General features: G+C 38.9%; 1 protein-coding gene across 1 annotated transcript in view; it reads left to right on the top strand.

The window, feature by feature from the left end:
• The window catches only part of LOC131516176 (uncharacterized), a 42937-nt gene extending 23559 nt beyond the window's left edge, over positions 1–19378 (top strand). Inside the window, 2 exon segments of the mRNA XM_058736852.1 lie at positions 16647–17495; positions 17498–19378. Coding sequence (XP_058592835.1) covers positions 16647–17495; positions 17498–19233 — 2585 coding nt within the window. The 3' untranslated portion in view covers positions 19234–19378.
• The last annotated feature ends 567 nt before the right edge of the window (positions 19379–19945 follow it).

Here is a 19945-nt window from a genome sequence, read left to right as displayed (position 1 = left end):
ATAAAATTATCATTAGCTAAGAATGTGGGAGCTTCTTAGTGCATTACAAAACCCATTCTTGAATCACTGTTTATTAGATGCACTGCCAGCTCAGTTTGCTTATCTTCTGCTGCCAAGATTTTACTAAAGGTAATTGGGAACTTCAAGGAACTCTTCACTAAACTTAAAATCTTCCTAAACTTCTTCCTTAGCTGCTCCCTTCTCATCACAGGTGCTCCTGCTTCCTTCCTTCACTGCTTTGGAACTTTAATTCAGTTCCCATGAGTCCTTTGATATATCCACCTTCAAAACCTTATCTTCTTTATCTCTCTGTCCACTCTGGTCACTCTTCCATTCCCACTTCAGCCCCTCCATTCACTAGAGTCATGTGAACTTTAGATCCCATATCCTCTAGTGATGGCTCTTAACAGACTATGGGACACACTCCTCCAAACAAAATTACCACCTGATGATTAAAAAAAAGACCAAAAAGCTATTTGAAATCAGAACTGCATATTTTGTCCATGCAGACGGTTTTTGGAAACATCCAGAGGGCTGCTAGATGTCTTTTCAGTCATTGGCCTAGAATTTAGTCCATAGCATTATCAGGTTATATTTCAGGGCAAAAGAAAATCGTAACAATCTCTCCCACAAAAATTGGCAAACAGGTAACCTTAAATTGTCCAACACTATTCAGATAAAAATAGAAAGTGTTGATACACCAGTGAGATTGTATTATTATATTTTATATGAGTCAGGATATTTTTTATAATGAAAGCTTTAAGATCTCTTCATCTGTCTCTAAGTTTAAGTATGTTGCTGCATATATGTTACACTTTCTATTTCTTAATAATATTACTAAATTAATTTATAAAATCTCTTAAAGTGTTTCTATTCAAATTGGCTTAGGGTAATGATTGCTTCTATAAGTGTTCTCACAACCCTCAGAAATATACAAAAAAATCGAATATATTTAAGTAAACTTTACCTGGGACAAACATTGCTAATAAAACGTAAGTTTCAAATTTGTTGGTAAAATAAAAATAAGTACGCCTTAGAGTTGTCAGCATTAAATATAATGCACATAAAAATTTCTTTCTATGTTTAGTAATCAAACAAGCTTATGTTACCTCTACTAGATGTTTTAATATTGTAAAAATATAAATCTAACATAAGAAAAATGTACATTAAATAAGGTGCTTGATGGATGTCAAATGTAGTAATAAATTATAAAGAAAAAAAGCATCATGTTTAACTTTTTAGGGTCTTTGCTTTTGTGTTTTCTTTTAATACTTCATAATTTGTCAACATGAACAATAACTCAAGATAACAGCTACATTCATTTGTTTAGCTCATGAAATTTTCATCACTATTTGAAAATAATTGGCAAAAACAAGTGGATTAAATAGATGCAAATGGGACAAAAGCTTATAAATGAACGTTTCTGCAATTACTATGTTTCAAAATATGCTTACAGTATTTTCACAGCACAAGCTGGTGACTTAAAACCTGAAATCATATTAAGTTAAGGTAAATGATGGATACTAATAAATGTCTAGATGATTTCCAAATAAGATAAAATATTTAATGTTTATTTATTTTAGTTTTTTTTAGAGAGAGAGAACAGGAGAGGGGCAGAGAGAGAGGAAGAGAAAGAATCCCATGTAGGCTTTGAGTTGTCAGTGCAGAGCCCAATGTGGGGCTCAATCACATGAACCATGAGATAATGACCTGATCTAAAACCAAGAGTCGGACATTTAACTGACTGAGACACCCAGGTGCCCCTAAACTATTTAAACATTACTAATTGAATATAAGTTTCTCTACTTTTGGCATCTTATGTTATACAATACAGAGAAGCTAAATGTATTTGTGTCTGTTAATAAGTGTGTAATTTGTACAAGGAAAAAGGCATATGTCTCTAGGAAATAATGAAATGATACGTTCATAAATTTGCTACAAAATGATAGTATATGGCAGACAGTTTCAAACTGTTACTTTTGGGGATTCTATGTAAAAGGTGACTAGTAATTTAAAAATTGACTCAATATTTGTAAATGGCATCGCTAGGACTAACAATAGTAAAGAAAAAGTCTGTGTGCAAGGAATATAAGATTTCTTGTTGATAATGAAAGACATGAAGGGTGTTTGTTTTTTTTTTAAGACAAAAGAGAATAACTTTGTCCTAAGGCAGAATAATTGGTTATTCCAGAAGAAGAGAGATGAAAAGAGTAATATAAAAACCAAATGAACATTAAAAACAAACAAACAAACAAAAAGTTGTAGAATGCTTGTGGGAAAGGAATCTTTGAAAAGCTATCTTGCCTCGTGCAGTCAAAACTAACAATGATTGGATTTATTGACTTAGGATCAATATTATGCTTTGACACAAAATCACAATTTGGTTATCTCAACAAAAACAACATAGTTTTCTTAGATTATTGATATTTTGTTAGTGGAAAGGATCAAAATTTTCTTTAATTTTTCTTTTATGCCTGTGAAACCAAGATTTTTGTCTAAAAATAATTTATTATGCTTCAGATTGTCTTTATCAGGTCTTTGCTTCCTTTATAAAACTTTGTGTCCTAAATATTAAAAAAAAATTACTGAAGAAGCTGATGGATTTATAAAACTGCTAATCTAAGATAACAGAACAATAATTAAATCCATGGGGATGAATGAACTAATAAGAATGATTATGCTTGTTTATGACTTTCTGTTTGAAGCTTTGTCTTTTAAAAAATGTTTTGCCTTCCAGAATTAAATAAACACTTCTCTCTTAAGCTATGTATACCTTGTAGAAATTTGTAAGGTTTATCTTTGTGACCTAAGATCAAACAATTACTTTCTCTCCATAGAAGATCCCCCCCCAGAATTTGAAAACTCGGCAAGTATTTTTATTTTTATGGTAATATGGTTATTGTACAAATTCAGTGAGAATCTGTTCTTTCTTTTTTTAATGTAGTCCCAACAGTTTATTTTTGCTTTTGTTTCTCTTACCTTAGAAGACATATCTAGGAAAATTTTTCTATGGCTGATAGAGAAATTTCTGCTTCTACTCTCTTCTAGGATTTTTAAGGTTTCAGGTCTCAACTTTAGGCCTTTAATCCATCTGAGTTTATTTTTGTGGATGGTGTTAAAAAATGGTCCAGTTTCTTTCTTTTACTTGTAGTTGTCCAGTTTTTCCAGCATCATTTATTGAAGAGACTTTTTCTCGATTGTATATTCTTCCCTCCTTTGTCATAGATTTCTGACCACACAAGCATGGGTTTACTTCTGGGTTCTCTAATATGTTCCATTGATCTAAGTATCTATTTACATGACAGTACCACACTGTTTTGATTATTAGAACTTTGTTGTATATCTTGAAATCTGGGATTGTTATACTTCCAGTTTTGTTCTTTTTCAAGATTGCATTGGCTTTTCATGTTCTTTCATGGTTCCATACAAATTTAGTATTATTTGTTCTACTTTTGTGAAAGATACTGTTTATATTTTGATAAAGATTGCATTGAATCTGTGGATTTCTATGGATTATCTTTCTGTTTGTTTATGCAATCTTTAATTTTTTTCACCATTATTTTATAGTTTTCAGAGTCCAGATCATAAGTGCATTCACTGGACTTGAGAAGAGTCAAGACATAAGTGAAGCCCTTAACACAGAGATAAGGAATAACACAGCAGAGATAAAGGGCTCAATACACAAAATGAGAAAAACACTGGATGAAATGATCAGCAGAGTGGAAAAAGCACAGGAACAAATAATGACCAAGAAGACAGTGATGGAAAATAATCAAGCAGAGCAAAAGAGAGAAAGAAGGATTATGGAACAAAAGAATAGTCTTAGGGAGCTCAGTGGTTCCATAAAACATAATAACATTCAAATTATAGGGGTCCCAGAAGAAAAAGAACAGAGAAAAGGGGGCAGAACATTATTTGAAGACATAATAACTGAAAACTTCCCTAATCTGGGGAAAGAAACAAATATCTATATCTAAGAGGCACAGATAACTCTCATCAAAATCAACAAAAGCACACCCACACTGAGACATATTGTAATTAAAATTGAAAAATGTATATATAGGAGAAATATTAAGAGCAACAAGATAAGAGGAGAAGAAAGTTATAAAAGAAAACACATATAGATATCAGACTTTTTGTCAGAAACTTTGCAAGCCAGAGAGAGTGGCTTGATATATTCAGAGTGCTGAATGGGAAAAGCCTGCAACAAAGAATTCTCTCTTACAAGGCTATAATTCAGAATAGAGTGGTAAAGAGTTTCCCAGACAAACAAAAACTAAAGACGTTCATGACCAGTATACCAGCCCTGCAAGAAATATTAAAGGGGAAGCTTTGAGTGGAAAGGAGAGACCAGAAGTAACAGTATACAAAGACTGTTACAGTAAAAACAGTAAAAAAATAAATATTTCTGTAAAAAAAACAAGGAGCTCACAAAATAAAAGGTGGTAAAATATAACAACATATACCCAAAACATGGGAAGGAGAGCAGTAAAGAATGGGTTCAAACTTAAATAATCATCAAATTAATATAGACAGATACAGGCAGAAGAGGTTTTATACAAACCAGTTGGTAACCATATATACAAAAAACACTAAAATATGCAAAGAATAAAGAGAAAGAATTCAAATATATCACTAAAGAAAATCAGAAAAAATATGAAAGACATAAAAGCAAAAGAGAGTGAGAGAATATCTTCAGAAACAACCATAAAACAAATAATAAAATGACAATAAATAATTACTATCTATCAATAATTACTTTGAATGTGAATGGACTAAATGCTCCAATCAAAAGACATAGGGTGACATAATTGGTTAAAACAAACAAATAAACAAACAAAAAAACAACAATAACAAAAGACAAGATACCCATATATGAAGCCTATGAGAGACTCATCTCGACCTAAAACATCTGCAGATTGAAAGTGAAAGGATGGAAAAACATCTATCATACAAATGGATGTGAAAAGAATGATGGAGTAGCAATACTAATATCAGACAAAATTTACTTTAAAACAAAAATTGTAACAATAAACAAGGAAGAATGTTATACAATAATGAGACAATCTAACAAGAAGATGTAACAATTGTAAATATTTATGCACTCAACATAGAAGAACCCAAAACACATAAACAGTTCATAACATAAAGGAAATGATGGAGCATGATACAATAATAGTGAGGGACTTTAATATCCCATATACATCAATGAAAAGATTAAGCATAAAATCAACAAGGAAACAATGGCTTTGAGTGACATAGTGGAACAGATGGGTTGAACAGATACATTCAGAATATTCTACCCTAAAACAGCAGAATACAGATTCCATTCAAGTGCACACGGAACATTCTCCAGAATAGATCACTACTATGTCTCAAAACAGGCCTCAGACAAGTACAGAAATTGTGAAATCATACCACACATATTTTCTGACCACAACACTATGAAACCAAAAATCAACCACAAGTAAAAAAAAAAAAAAAAAAAAAAAAAAAAAAAAAAAAAAACCCGGAATGACACAAAAACATGGAGATCACATAACATGCTACTTAACAATGAGTGGGTCACCCAGTAAATAAAAGAAGAAAGAAAAATTACATGGAAACAAAAGAAAATGAAAACACAATGTTCCAAAGCCTTTGGGATGCAGCAAAAGTGTTCCTGAAAATAATGTTTATAGCAATACAGACCTACATCAAGAAGCGAGAAAAATATCAAATAACCTAACATTAGACATAAAACACTTCGAAAATCAACAACATACAGAACTTAAAAACATGAGAAGGAAGGAAATAGTACAGATCAGAGCAAAAATAAATAATATAGAAACAAACAAACAAAAAATCCCAATATACTACATCAATAAAAACAGGAGCTGGTTCTTTGAAAATAAAATTGATAAATCTCTAGCCTGGCTTGTCACACAAAAGAAGACTCAGATAAAATCATAAATGAGACAGGAGAAAGAGCACACATAAAGTATAGAGAGACTTCATCAAGATAAAAACTTCTGCACAGTGAAGGAAACAGTCAACATAACTAAAAGACAATCAACGGAATGGGAAAATATATCTGCAAATGACATATCTGATAAAAGGTTACTGTCCAAAATATATAAAGAATGTATAAGGCTTAATGCCCACAAAAATTAATAATCCAGTTAAAAAGTGTGAAGAAGATATCAATGGACATTTTTCCAAAGAAAGTATACAAATGGCTAAGAGAGACATGAAAAGATTTTCAACATCATTCGTCATCAGAGAAATACAAATCAAAACTAAATGAGATACAACCTCACATCAGTCAGAATGACTAAAATTAACAAAACAGGAAGCAACAGGTCTTGTCAAGAAAGTGGAAAAGGAAACCCTCTTACACTGTTGATGGGAATGTAAACTGATGCAGCCACTCTGAACAGTATGGAGGTTTCTCAAAAAGTTAAAAATAGAAAACCTAATACCCTACTGCCCAGCAATTGCACTAGTAGGTATTTACCCCAAGGATTGAAAAAAACCGATTCAGTGAGATACATGCACCTCAATGTTTATAGCAGCATTACCAACTATAGCCAAATGATGCAAACAGCCCACGTGTCCATTGACTGATGAATAGATATAGATATATGGATATAGATGATATAGATATAAATATAGATAGAATATTTCTTAGCCATAAAAATAATGAAATCTTGCCTTTGCAACGATATGGAAGGGACCAGAGAGTATTATGTTAAGTGCAATAAGTCACAGAAAGACAAATAACATATTATTTCACTTATATGTTAAATTAAAAAACAAAAAAAAAAAATAAAACAGAAGAACATAGGGGCAACATAAAACAAAGGAAAACCAGAAAACAGACTCTTAACTACACAAAATAAAGTGAGGGTTACTGGAAGGGAAGTGGTCAGGGGTGGGTTAAATGAATGATTAGGATTAAGGAGTTCACCTGTTGAGTTGAGCACTGGGTGCTGTGATAAACCATTTCAGTGATGAACCATCAAATTCTATACCTGAAACGATTATTATTCTATATGTTAACTAACTGGAATTTAAGTAAAAATTTGAAAAATAGTATATTATGTATTATCTTCTGATATCTGATAAATATATGATAAAATCTTATTATCCAAAATTCATAAAGAATTGATATAACTCAACACCCAAAAATCATATAATACAATTTTAAAATGAGCAGAAGACAGGCACAGACATTTATCTAAATAAGACCTACAGATGGTCAACAGACACATGAAAAGATTCTTAACGTCACTCATTATGAAAATGCAAATCAAAACTGCAATGCAGTTTCACCTCACACCTGCTAGAATCGCTAAAATCAAAATCCCATGAAACACCAAATGTTGGTGAGGATGTGAAGAAAAAGGAACCCTCTTTCACTCTTGTGTAAATTCAACTATGTGTAGCCACTGTGGAAAACAGTATGAATGTTACTAGAAGAATTAAAAATAGAACTACCATATGATCTAGTAATTGCCAATAGTGGGTATTTATCCAAAAAATAGGAAAAAAACAAACTCAAAAGGATACAGGCTCTTGCAGTTATAGAAGCATTATTTACAACAGCCATATTATGGAAGCAGCCCAAGTGTCCATTGATAGATTAAGAGATAAAGAGGAGGTGGTATATATGTGTATATATATATATATATATATATATATATATATATATATACATATATATATATTTATAAAATAGAAAAAAAATAAAATTTAAATCCAAGTCAGTTAACATATAGTGTAATAATGGTATCAGGAGTAGAATTTAGTGACCCATTACTTACATATAACACCCAGTGCTCATCAGAAAGAGCCCTCCTTAATGCCCATCACCCTTTTAGCCCATCCTCCCATCCACCTCCCTCCAGCAACCCTCAGTTTGTTCTCCGTATTTAAGAATATCTTATGATTTGCCTCCCTCTTTGTTTTTATCTTATTTTTGATTCCCTTCTGTTCATCAGTTTTGTTTCTTAAATTATACGTATGAGTGAAATCGTATGATATGTTTCTTTATCTGACTGACTTGTTCCACTTAGCATAATACATTCATGTCCCATTCACATTGTTGCAAATGGCAAAATTTCATTCTTTTTGACCACCGAGTAATATTCCAGTGTATGAATGTGTATGTGTGTGTATGTGTGTGTGTGTGTGTGTGTGTGTACACACATACAGTATCCATTTTGAATTTCTTTTTATGTATGATGTAAGAAGGTGGTTTAGTTTCATTTTGCATGTCACTGTCCAGTTTTCCCAGCACAATTTGCTGAAGAGACTCTCACTTTTTCATTAGACACTCTTTTCTGCTTAGTTGAAGATTGTTGGCCATACTTTATGGGTCCATTTCTGGGTTCTTTATTCCGTTCCATTGATCTATGTGTCTGTTTTTATGCCAGTACCATACTGTCTTGATGATTACAGCTTTTTAATACAGCTTGAAGTGTGGAATTGTGATGCCTCCAGCTTTGATTTTCTTTTTCAATATTACTTTGGCTATTCAGGGCTATTCAGGGTCTTTTCTGATTCCATACAAATTTGAGAATTGTTTGTTCTAGCTCTGGGAAGAATAACGATATTATTTTGATAGGGATTGCACTGAATGTGTAGATTGCTTTGTGTAATATAGACATATTAACAATATTTGTTCATCCAATCCATGAGTATGGAATGTTTTCCCATTTTTTGTGTGCCTCCAATTTCTTTCACAAGCTTTCTATAGTTTCCAAAAGACAGATGTTTTCCCTTTTTGGTTAGGTTTATTTCTAGGTATTTCATCTTTTTTTGTGCAATTGTAAATGGGATCAATTTTTTATTTCTCTTTCTGCTGCTTCATTAATGGTGGATAGAAATACAACTGATTTCTGTAAGTTGATTTTATATCCTATGACTTTGATGAATTCATGTATAAGTTCTAGCAGTTTTTTTTTTTGTGGTCTTTTGGGTTTTCCACATAGAGTATTATGTCATCTGTGAAGAGTAAAAGTTTGACTTCTTCCTTCTCAGCTTGGATGCCTTTTATTTCTTGTTGTTGTCTGATAGCTGAAGCCAGGTCTTCCATTACTATGTTGAAAAACAGTGGTGACAGAGGAGACATCCCTTTCATGTTTGTGACCTTAGGGGGAAACCTCTCAATTTTTCCCCATTGAGGATATATTAGCTGTGGGTCTTTCTATACATGGCCTTTATGATGTTCAGGTATGTTCCTTCTACCCCCACTTTCTTGAGGGCTTTTATCAATAAAAGTTGCTGTACTTTGTCAAAAGCTTTTTCTGCATCTATTGAGCAGATCATGTTCTTCTTATCCTTTCTTTTATTAAGGTGATGTATCATGTGAGATTAATTTGTAGATATTGAACCACTCCTGCAGCCCAAGAATAAATCCCACTTGATCATGGTGAATAATTCTTTTAATGTATTGTTGGATCTGGTTTGCTAGTATCTTATTGATAATTTTTGAACCCATATTCATGAGGGAAATTGGTCTGTAATTATCTTTATTAGTGGGGTCTTTGTCTGGTTTTAGAATCAAGGTAATACTGGCCTCATAGAATGAGTTTAAAGTTTGCCTTTCTTTTTTATTTTTTGTAACAACTTCAAAAGAATAGGTATTACTTCTTCTTTAAAGGTTTGGTAGAATTCCCTAGGAAAGCCATCCAGCCCTGGATTCTTGTTTGTTGGGATATTTTTGATTACTGATTCCATTTCTTTCCTGGTTATGGGTCTGTTCCAATTTTCTATTTCTTCTTGCTTCAGTTTTTATAGTTTATATGTTTCTAGGAATTTACCAATTTCTTTCAGTTTGCCCATATTGTTGGCATATAGTTGCTCATATATTCTCTTATTTTTGTTTCTATTTCTGTGGTGTTGGTTGTGATCTCTCCTCCTTCATTCGTGACTGTGTTTATTTGGGCCCTTTCCTTTATCTTTTTGATAAATCTTGGTAGGGATTTATCAATTTTGTTAATTCTTTCAATGAACCAACTCCTAGCTTCATTGATCTGTTCTACTGTTTTTGTTTATTGTTTTGTTGTTGGTGTTGGTGTTGTTGTTGGTTTTGGTACCATTGACTTCTGCTCTAATCTTTATTATTTCCCTTCTTCTGCTGCTTTTGTCCTTTATTTGCTGTTCTTTTCCCAGCTCCTTTGGGTGTAAGGTTAGGTTGTATATTTGAGACCTTTCCTCTTTCTTGAGAAATACCTGGATTTCTATGTACTTCTCTCTTTATGACCACCTAGCATCAAAGGTTTTGGACTGCCACTTTGTCATTTTTACTGGCTTCCATGTACTTCTTTATTTACTATTTAATTTCTTCATTAACCCATTCATTCTTAGTAGTATGTTCTTTAATCTCCAAGTATTTGTGGTCTTTCCAATTTTTTTTCTTGCAGTTGACTTCAAGTTTCATAGCATTGTGGTGTGAAAATATGCATGGTGTAATCTTAATCTTTTTGTACTTCTTATGGCTGATTTGTGATCTATTCTGGAGAATGTTTCTTGTGCACTCAAGAAGAATGTGTATTCTGCTGCTTTAGCATGAAATGTTCTGAATATATCTATTAAGTCCATCTGGTCCATTGTGTCATTCATAGCGATTGTGTCCTTGTTGATTTTCTGCTTAGATGATCTGTCCATTGCTGTAAGTGGGGTGCTAAAGTCCCATGGCATTATTGTATTATTATCAATGACTTTCTTTAAGTTTGTGATTAATTGATTTATATATCTGGGTGCTTCAAAGTCGGAGGCATAAATATTTATAATTGCTAGGTCTTCTTGGTGGATAGACCCATTAATTATGATATAATGCTTTTCTTAATCTCTTATTTCACTCTTTGTTTTAAAATCTAGTTTGTCTGATATAACTGTGGCTATTCTTACTTTCTTTTGATATCCATTAGCATGATAGTGGATCTCCATACCCTTACTTTCAATCTGCAGGTGTCTTTAGGTCTAAAATTAGCTTCTTGGATGCAGGTATAGTGAAATATTATTCAGTTATTAAAAAGGAATGAAATATTGCCATTTGCAACCACATGGATGGAACTATAGAATATAATGTTAAGTGCAATAAGGCAGAGAAAGACAAATACCATATGATTTCACTCATATTTAGAATTTAAAAAATACAAAATAAAAAAAAGAGAGAGAGAAAGAGAGAGAGAGAAACTAGGAAACAGACCTTTACTATAGAGAACTGATGGTTTCTAGGGGGGTGGGGTGGGCATATGTATTAAATATGTGACAGGTATTAAGGACAATACCTGTTGGGTGATGTATGGAATTGTTGAATTTCTTTATTGTATACCTGAATCTAATATAACACTGTATGTCAACTATAGTGGAATTAAATAACAATATAAAAAGGAAGAAAATGAAAATTAAAAGTAGAACTACATATGATCCTGTAATTGAACTCCTGGTTTTTTACCCAAAGTATACAAAAACACTAAGTTGAGGGAATATCCACAACCCTGACTACTGTGGCATTGCTTACAATAGCTAAATTTTAGAAGAAGCCCAAATGTCCATCAATAGATGAATGTATAAGGAAGATGTTACACCACACACACACACACACACACACACACACACACACACACAGGAGAGTATTGTTTCTCCATAAAAAAGAATTAAATCTTACCATTTGAAACAAAATAGGTGGATCTAGAGTATAGTTCTTTTTTTTCTTAATATGAAGTTTATTATCAAATTGGTTTCCATACAACACCCAGTGCCCATCCCAAAAGGTGCCCTCTTCAATACCCATCCTCCACCCTCCTCTCCCTCCCACCCCCATCAACCCTCAGTCTGTTCTCAGTTTGAGAGTATAGTTCTAAGCAAAATGAAGTAGTCTGAGACACAAGTACCATATAATTTCACTCATATGTGGAATGTAGGGAAAAAAACACAAACAAAGGGGAAAAATGAAAAAAAAGCAGACTGTTAACTGTAAATAACAAACAGTGGTTACTGTGGGGGAAGTGAGTAGGAGAAATGTGCAAAATAGGTGAAGGGGAATAAGAGAACACTTCTCTTGGTGACCATTTAGTAATATATAGAATTGTCGAGTCATTATATTGTAGACTTGAAACTAATACAACACTGTGTATTAACTACACTGGAATTTAAATACATATACACACATGCACACACACACACACACACACACACACACACACACACACGTTGAAAAAACTTACCCTTCACTTTACATAGGAGATCTGGGCAATCCTTATACCGCAGGACTCCTAAAAATATCACTGAGTTAGTACATGCTTTCATTTTATTTGCTATATTCTATACCAGCTAAAATTCAAATGTTTTATCAAGAAGTTTATATTCCTGCTTGCTCAGTAGGTCCAATCAATATAAAGTCATCAGTGCAATATATCAATGTAGTATCTTTGGAAGGAAGAGGAAACCAAGATCCCTGAAGAACTAAACTGTGATAAGGCTGGAGAGTTAATATACTTCTAAAGTATGACCATGAATATATTTTTTGTCCTTGAATAATTAAAGAAATTGTTACTGGTGGGCTTTATGGAAAGATAGAGAAAAAGATATAGCTTCATATTGGGTATGAGAAGGTATGTGAATTTGCTCAAGAAATGAAATTACAACTGGCATAGCAACTACCATAGGATCACTACTTGGTTAAGCTAGTAATAATCCATTCTTTTTCTTACACAGATCAACCTCTGTACCTCAAAGCCAAATAGAAATATTGAATGTGGATGTGATGGAAATCACCACTCTTGCATCTTGCATCTTTGATGTTGGCAAGTATCTCTGCAATCCCTAAAGGAATGTTAGGTATTGCTTTTGATTTACTATCTTCCTAGGTAAAGGTAATTATTATGGCTTCCATGTGGCCTTTCCCATGATAATAGCCTCATTCTGCAAGTCAGGAAATAAATGTTAATTCTTACATCTATTAAGTATGCTACTCTAATTATGCATTCTTGAACTGGAAGGAATGATTCAGGATGGTCCTTTACCTGATGGGTTAACCCAAATTTTTATTCCTGAAGCATCTGGACTATAGTATACTTGTCCTGCTTGGATTATGTTATCAGTTCTACATTGCCCTTAACCTTAGAACATGTTATGAGAGACTAAGAGAAAAATTACCAGGTGTACTCACAACTGCAAAGAAAAGACCTCCCCCCCCCCCGCCACCGTTCCCAGAACCAGCCAGGGTGTGCCCAGTTGTGGTCTGACCTAAAGGCGGGAACCAATCAAGTTCTGCTGAGTTCAAATTTAAATGTCAACCAATAACAGCTCTGTAACCACAAAAAAATCCCTAACTTGTTTGTGACTGTCTATAAAAGAAGCTGTAAGATCCTCGCTCGGGGCCTCTTAGCGTCACCAGCAACGAGTGCGCGGAGGACCGGGTTCAAACCTGCAATAAACGACCCTTGCCGCTTGGCTTTGACTCTGGACTCTGGTGGATTGTTTTCAGGGGGTCTCTCGAATCCGGGCATATCATTTGGGGGCTCGTCCGGGATCCCCCCAAACCCACCAGAACCCAAGTCAACGGGTTGTCCCTGAGACCGATCGGTAAATGAGTTGGCTCTGTCCATTTCTGTTTGTTCGTTTCTGGCTCTCCCGCGCGGGATCTGTATCGGTGACTGACACAGCCCTGGCGGACACGCTATAGGGCAGTCGGTTGGGTCCAGTAGGAGACGTCCACTGGCACCCGTCTGGGGCACCTTTTTGGGCCCATCGGAATTTTTCTGTTCGGGTGGCAGACACCTGAAATGCGCTAGCGATCTAAGTGTTGTGTTCTCTATTCTATAACCTTTAAGTGTTAAACTCCTTCTCTTTCACATGTGACCTGGCCTGGCCCAGCCAGAAATCCTCATAACTTTACTGTTTCTCCTTTTAATCCATTCCTCCACCTCCAGGATATAGATGGGCCAATCTCAAAGCACTCCCCTTTCTCTCCTCTTGCTAACTTCAGGGATGTTAGAACCAGAGGACAGAATTTGAGTTTAGACATCCAGCGGAGAAAATTAATAACCCTCTGCCGCTCCGAATGGCCAACCTTTGGCGTTGGATGGCCAACCGAAGGAACTTTCTGCATCCCTATAATTGCTAAGGTGAAATCAAAGATTTTTCGACCGGGTCGCGAGGGACACCCGGATCAGATTCCCTACATTCTTGTATGGCGGAATTTAGTGGAAAATCCACCCCATTGGTTGGCCCCGTTCCTATCCTCGGGAACGTATAAGGTCCTTGCCATGCGGCCTGCAGATCCCCCAAAATCAAGGACGCCAGCCGTGCCCTTGTACCCCATATTGCTCGATAGGACCTACTATCCTTAGACCCTCTACCTTATCATCCCCCTCCCCTCGTACCCCAGGCCCTGCCTGCAGCAGCCACCCCACCAGTCACCCCACTAGTTGCCCCCACAGCGGAACCGGGAAGACGGGAAGCAGCAGCTGCGCCGGAACCAGGAGGACAAGAGGCAGCAGCCCCGCCGGGCCCCATTGAAAATGAAACCAACCGCGAGGGGCCAGCCAGCTGAACACGCGGGCGCACCCAGCGTGAGCCAAACCCTCGCCTCCCCAATTCCACTGTGGCCCTACCCCTGCGGGAAATAGGACCCCCCGATGAAACAGGCAACCCCCGACTCCAGTATTGGCCCTTTTCCACCAGTGACCTTTACAACTGGAAAACACAGAACGCTCGATTCTCTGATAACCCTAAAGACCTAATAGCTCTTTTAGACAGTGTCATGTTCACCCACCAGCCCACCTGGGACTGGGCTGCAGCAGCAAGCCCACCAATTTGGCTAAGGTATATAGCCAAATATATATCAGCAGCTCCTCCGCATCCTGTTCACTACAGAGGAGCGAGAGAGGATCCAATTAGAAGCAAGAAAGCTGGTTCCCGGAGACGACGGTCGGCCGACATCTAACCCTGACCTCATTAATGTGGCTTTCCCCCTAACCAGACCTCCACAGGACGAATGGGACTACAACACGACAGAAGGTAGGGGAAGGCTACTCATTTATCGCCAGACTCTGATGGCTGGTCTCCGGGCTGCAGCTCGCAAGCCCACCAATTTGGCTAAGGTATATTCAGTCTTACAGGGAAAGGCAGAGAGTCCAGCTGCTTACTTAGAGACATTAATGGAAGACTTTAGGCAGTTTACCCCCATGGATCCAGAAGTCCCTGAGAACCAGGCTGCTGTCATTATGTCCTTTGTAAATCAAGCAACTCCTGACATTAAGAAAAAACTCCAAAGGCTAGAGGATTTAGAAGGTAAACAGATCCAGGATCTGCTCTGTATAGCACAACGGGTCTACAACAACAGGGACGCCCCAGAAGAGAGACAGATCAAGGTCACAGAGAAAATGACTAAAGTCCTGCCTGCTAGAGTCCAGAAAGAACAGCCACCCCCAGAAGGCACTCAAACAACACGCCCTCCCAGGTGGCACTTAGATAAGGATCAATGCACCTATTGTAAAGAAAAAGGCCATTGGATATGAGAATGCCCCAAGAAGAAACAACCCCGCCCCAGCCAAGGACAATGGCAGCCTAAAATAGCCCCCATACTGTTTACCCAAGATACAGAATAGGGAGGACGGGGTTCGGATCCCCTCCCCAAACCTAGGGTAACATTGCAAGTGGAGGGGACCCGGTCCAGTTCCTAGTTGATACCAGGGCACAGCACTCAGTTCTGGTCAAGCCCCATGGAAAAGTATCTGAAAAATCATCCTGGGTACAAGGTGCCACCAGAATAAAAAAGTACCCCTGGACAACTCAGAGGACTGTGGACTTAGGAACTGGAAAGTTAACCCACTCCTTCCTGGTCATTCCCGACAGCCCCTGACCCCTGTTGGGGAGGGATTTGCTTACCAAAATGGGGGCCCAAATTCATTTCCAACCGGGGGGACCCACAGTGACTGACTTCCACAACCAACCCATACCTGTACTCACTGTGAAACTAGAAGATGAATATAGGCTCCATCAGGAACCCACTCCTCTGGTTCAGGGCATCGAGCGTTGGCTTCAACGCTTCCCAGACACGTGGGCAGAAACGGGTGGTATGGGGTTAGCAAAACATTGCCCAGCCCTATTTATAGAGGTCAAGCCCGGGACGGACAGCATCCATGTGCGCCAATAGCCTATACCCGTGGAAGCCAAAAATGGCATCACACCACATATCCGCCGCCTCCTTGACTTTGGGGTCCTACACACCTGCCACTCAGCATGGAATACACCCCTGCTGCCTGTGTGCAAACCCAACAGCGGGGAATACAGACCAGTGCAGAACCTGAGAGAAGTCATTAAGCGGGTGATGGGCATACATCCAACCGTTCCTAACCCCTATACTCTCCTGAGCGCCCTCAGCCCAAAAAAACAATGGTATACTGTTCTGGATCTAAAAGATGCTTTTTTCAGCCTACCACTAGCGCCTAAAAGTCAAGAGCTCTTTGCATTCGAGTGGACAGATCCAGACAGGGGCATAAATGGCCAGCTCACTTGGACCAGACTGCCACAAGGATTCAAGAACTCTCCGACCCTGTTCGACGAGGCTCTACACGAAGATTTAAGTGACTACAGACAACAACACCCTAATATAATTCTCCTACACTATGTTGATGATCTCTTAATAGCTGCCGAGACACCCGAAGCCTGCATCCAGGGAACCGAAGGTCTCCTGCGAACTCTGGCAACCTTAGGCTACCGCGTCTCAGCAAAGAAGGCTCAGATCTGCAAGTCAGAGGTAACTTACCTGGGTTACTTACTGAGAGGGGGGCAACACTGGCTAACGGATGCCTGGAAGGAGACTGTCCTTCGTATTCCCAGGCCGCAGACACCCCGACAGGTGAGGGAATTCCTAGGGTCGGCTGGGTTCTGCAGACGATGGATACCAGGGTTTGCTGAATTAGCAAAACCTTTATACCAGGCAACAAAAGATCAACAGCCCTTTAGTTGGATGGAAGAAGCCCAACAGGCCTTCCAACGAATCAAAACTGCTCTGCTATCAGCACCTGCCCTGGGACTCCCCGATGTCTCCAAACCCTTCCACCTATATGTAGATGAAAACCGGGGCATAGCCAAGGCGGTGCTAACCCAGCATTTGGGCCCTTGGCGCAGGCCAGTAGCCTATCTGTCTAAAAAGCTAGATCCAGTGGCCGCCAGATGGCCACCCTGTCTCCGGATGATTGCAGCCACTGCCCTAATGGTAAAGGACGCTGATAAGCTGACCATGGGCCAAGAGCTACAAGTCACCACCCTGCATGCCATCGAGGGCATCCTCAAGCAGCCGCCTGACTGATGGCTGAGCAATGCCCAACTCATTCATTACCAGGGACTGCTGTTGAACCCCCTCAGGGTCATCTTCACCCCCCCAACGGCCCTGAACCCAGCATCACTGCTGCCAGACGCAGACATGGGAACCCCACTTCATGACTGCGCCGACATACTGGCTCAAGTTTATGGGGTCCGGGAGGACTTGCAGGACCACCATTATTGGATGCAGACGCCATCTGTTTTACCGACGGAAGCAGCTTCGTTCACCAAGGACAAAGGTATGCGGGGGTGGCAGTAACTTCAGAAACCGAGGTGATTTGGGCAGAAGCCCTACCCCCCGGAACCTCAGCCCAGAAGGCTGAACTAATAGCCTTAACCCAGGCCCTAAAATTAGGGAGAGACCACAAGCCAACCGTGTACACTGATAGTCGATATGCCTTTGCCACCGCTCATGCACATGGGGTGATATACAGAGAACGGGGGCTCCTCACAGCTGAAGGGAAAGACATCAAAAATAAAGAAGAGATTCTAGCCCTGCTAGCAGCCTTATGGGAACCCAAAAAGCTAGCGATTGTGCATTGCCCAGGACACCAGAAGACAACCGACCCAGTTTCCCGGGGCAACAATTTGGCCGATCAGACTGCAAAAAACATAGCTCGGCCCCCAGCGCAATTGCTGACCGTACAGCTGCCAGACCCCGGACCCCGGGAATTGCCCCCCAGCCCTGAGTATTCAGAAAGCGACATTCAATGGATGAGTAAACTTCCTATGACCCGAATCAAAGATGGCTGGTGGAGAGACTCCAAAAGCAGCAGTATACTCCCAGATAAACTAGGATGGCAAGTTCTAGAGTGGATCCATCGCAGCACCCACTTAGGTTCCTGGTGAATGTTGGACTTACTGAGACAGACTGGACTAAAAATCAGAAATGTCTCTGATAAGGTCGATCAAGTAGTCACTAAATGTACAGTGTGCCAACTCAACAATGCGAGTAGCAATCCTCAGACAACAGGGGTAAGACAAAGAGGGAGCAGACCGGGTACCTATTGGGAAGTAGATTTCACTGAGGTAAAACCAGGAAAATATGGATATAAGTATTTGCTAGTTTTTGTAGATACCTTTTCAGGATGGACTGAAGCCTTTCCAACCAAGAATGAAATGGCGCAGATTGTAACCAAAAAGATCCTGGAAGAAATCCTGCCCAGGTATGGTTTTCCAGTAATGATAGGGTCAGACAATGGACCTGCATTCGTCTCTAAAGTAAGTCAGGGACTGGCTTCCATACTTGGGGCTGATTGGAAATTACATTGTGCATACCAACCCCAAAGCTCAGGACAGGTAGAGAGAATGAACAGAACATTAAAGGAGACCCTAACCAAATCGACCATGGAGACTGGCGCTAATTGGGTGGTCCTTCTCCCCTACGCTCTGTTCAGGGTGCGTAATTCCCCATACAAACTGGGACTCACACCCAATGAAATAATACATGGTAGACCACCCCCCATCATCCCTAACCTAACAGATAACCTTGTCAAAGCTGAGAACGATAATAGTCTTGAATTCTTGTTCTCCCTACAAGCCTTGCAGAGGGTCCATGAAGATGTATGGCCCAAATTAAAGGAACTCTATGAGACTGGACCCCCGCCTATTCCACATCAATTCCGGCCAGGGGATTGGGTCCTCATCAAATGTCATCGGCAGGGAACTCTGGAGCCCAGGTGGAAAGGACCCTTCCAGGTCATCCTGACAATGCCTACTGCCATCAAAGTAGACGGAATCGCCACCTGGATCCATTTCGCCCACACCAAACCAGTGGACCCGTTCTCAGACCTCATTGGACCTTCAAAGACAACCTGGACTGTTGATCAGACTAAGGACAATCCTGTAAAATTGACCCTACGCCGCCAACGGACTGAGCTGTATCTATGGTACTTGCCCTCCTCTTGATTGTTCTGCAAATTCTGTCTGTAAATCCAAACCCCCACAACCCCTATAATTTGACATGGGAAATTACTAATTTAGAGACTCATGAAGTCTACAACAAAACCCTAGGAACTGCCCCATTAAATACCTGGTGGCCAGATTTATATTTTAATTTAGAAAAAAAATTAGTCCATTAGAAGAAATGGAAGGAGGTAAATGGAGGCAACTGCAAAGGAGGGTATCAGTAAATAGAAATGGATTTTATGCATGTCTGGGATTTAGGACGGGGGCGATAAGGCACACATGTGGAAGGTTTGTAACCCTCTATTGCGCAGCCTGGAGTTGTGTCACCTCCAATGATGGGGAATGGAAGGGGGAAGTAAAACCCCAATTTACTGAAATGTCCTATGTCCAACCATGTACCCGCATCAGGTATGATGAAAACTGTAACCTTATTTGTGTAAGATTTACAGAGGAGGGGGAAAAGGACAGGCGGTGGGTCTCAGGACTCACTTGGGGACTCTACTTATATCAATATCCCCTATTTGGGACTGCCATTCAAATGAAATTAAAAGTCACCCCTCTTGTACAACCGGTGGGGCCAAATCAGGTATTAGGAAAAAAAAAAAAAGAGACGAGCCTATCCCCAGGCAGATCCCCACTACTCCCTCCAGCAGGACCCCTGTCCTTACCCCAGGAGTAAAAGCACAAGCTGTCCAAGAAAATCAGAACCCAG

The sequence above is a fragment of the Neofelis nebulosa genome, chromosome 7 (assembly GCF_028018385.1).
Source record: "Neofelis nebulosa isolate mNeoNeb1 chromosome 7, mNeoNeb1.pri, whole genome shotgun sequence".
Classification (NCBI taxonomy): Eukaryota; Metazoa; Chordata; class Mammalia; order Carnivora; family Felidae; genus Neofelis; species Neofelis nebulosa.
The sequence above is the reverse complement of the archived record's forward strand: the minus strand, read 5'-3'. Positions and strand labels throughout refer to the sequence as shown.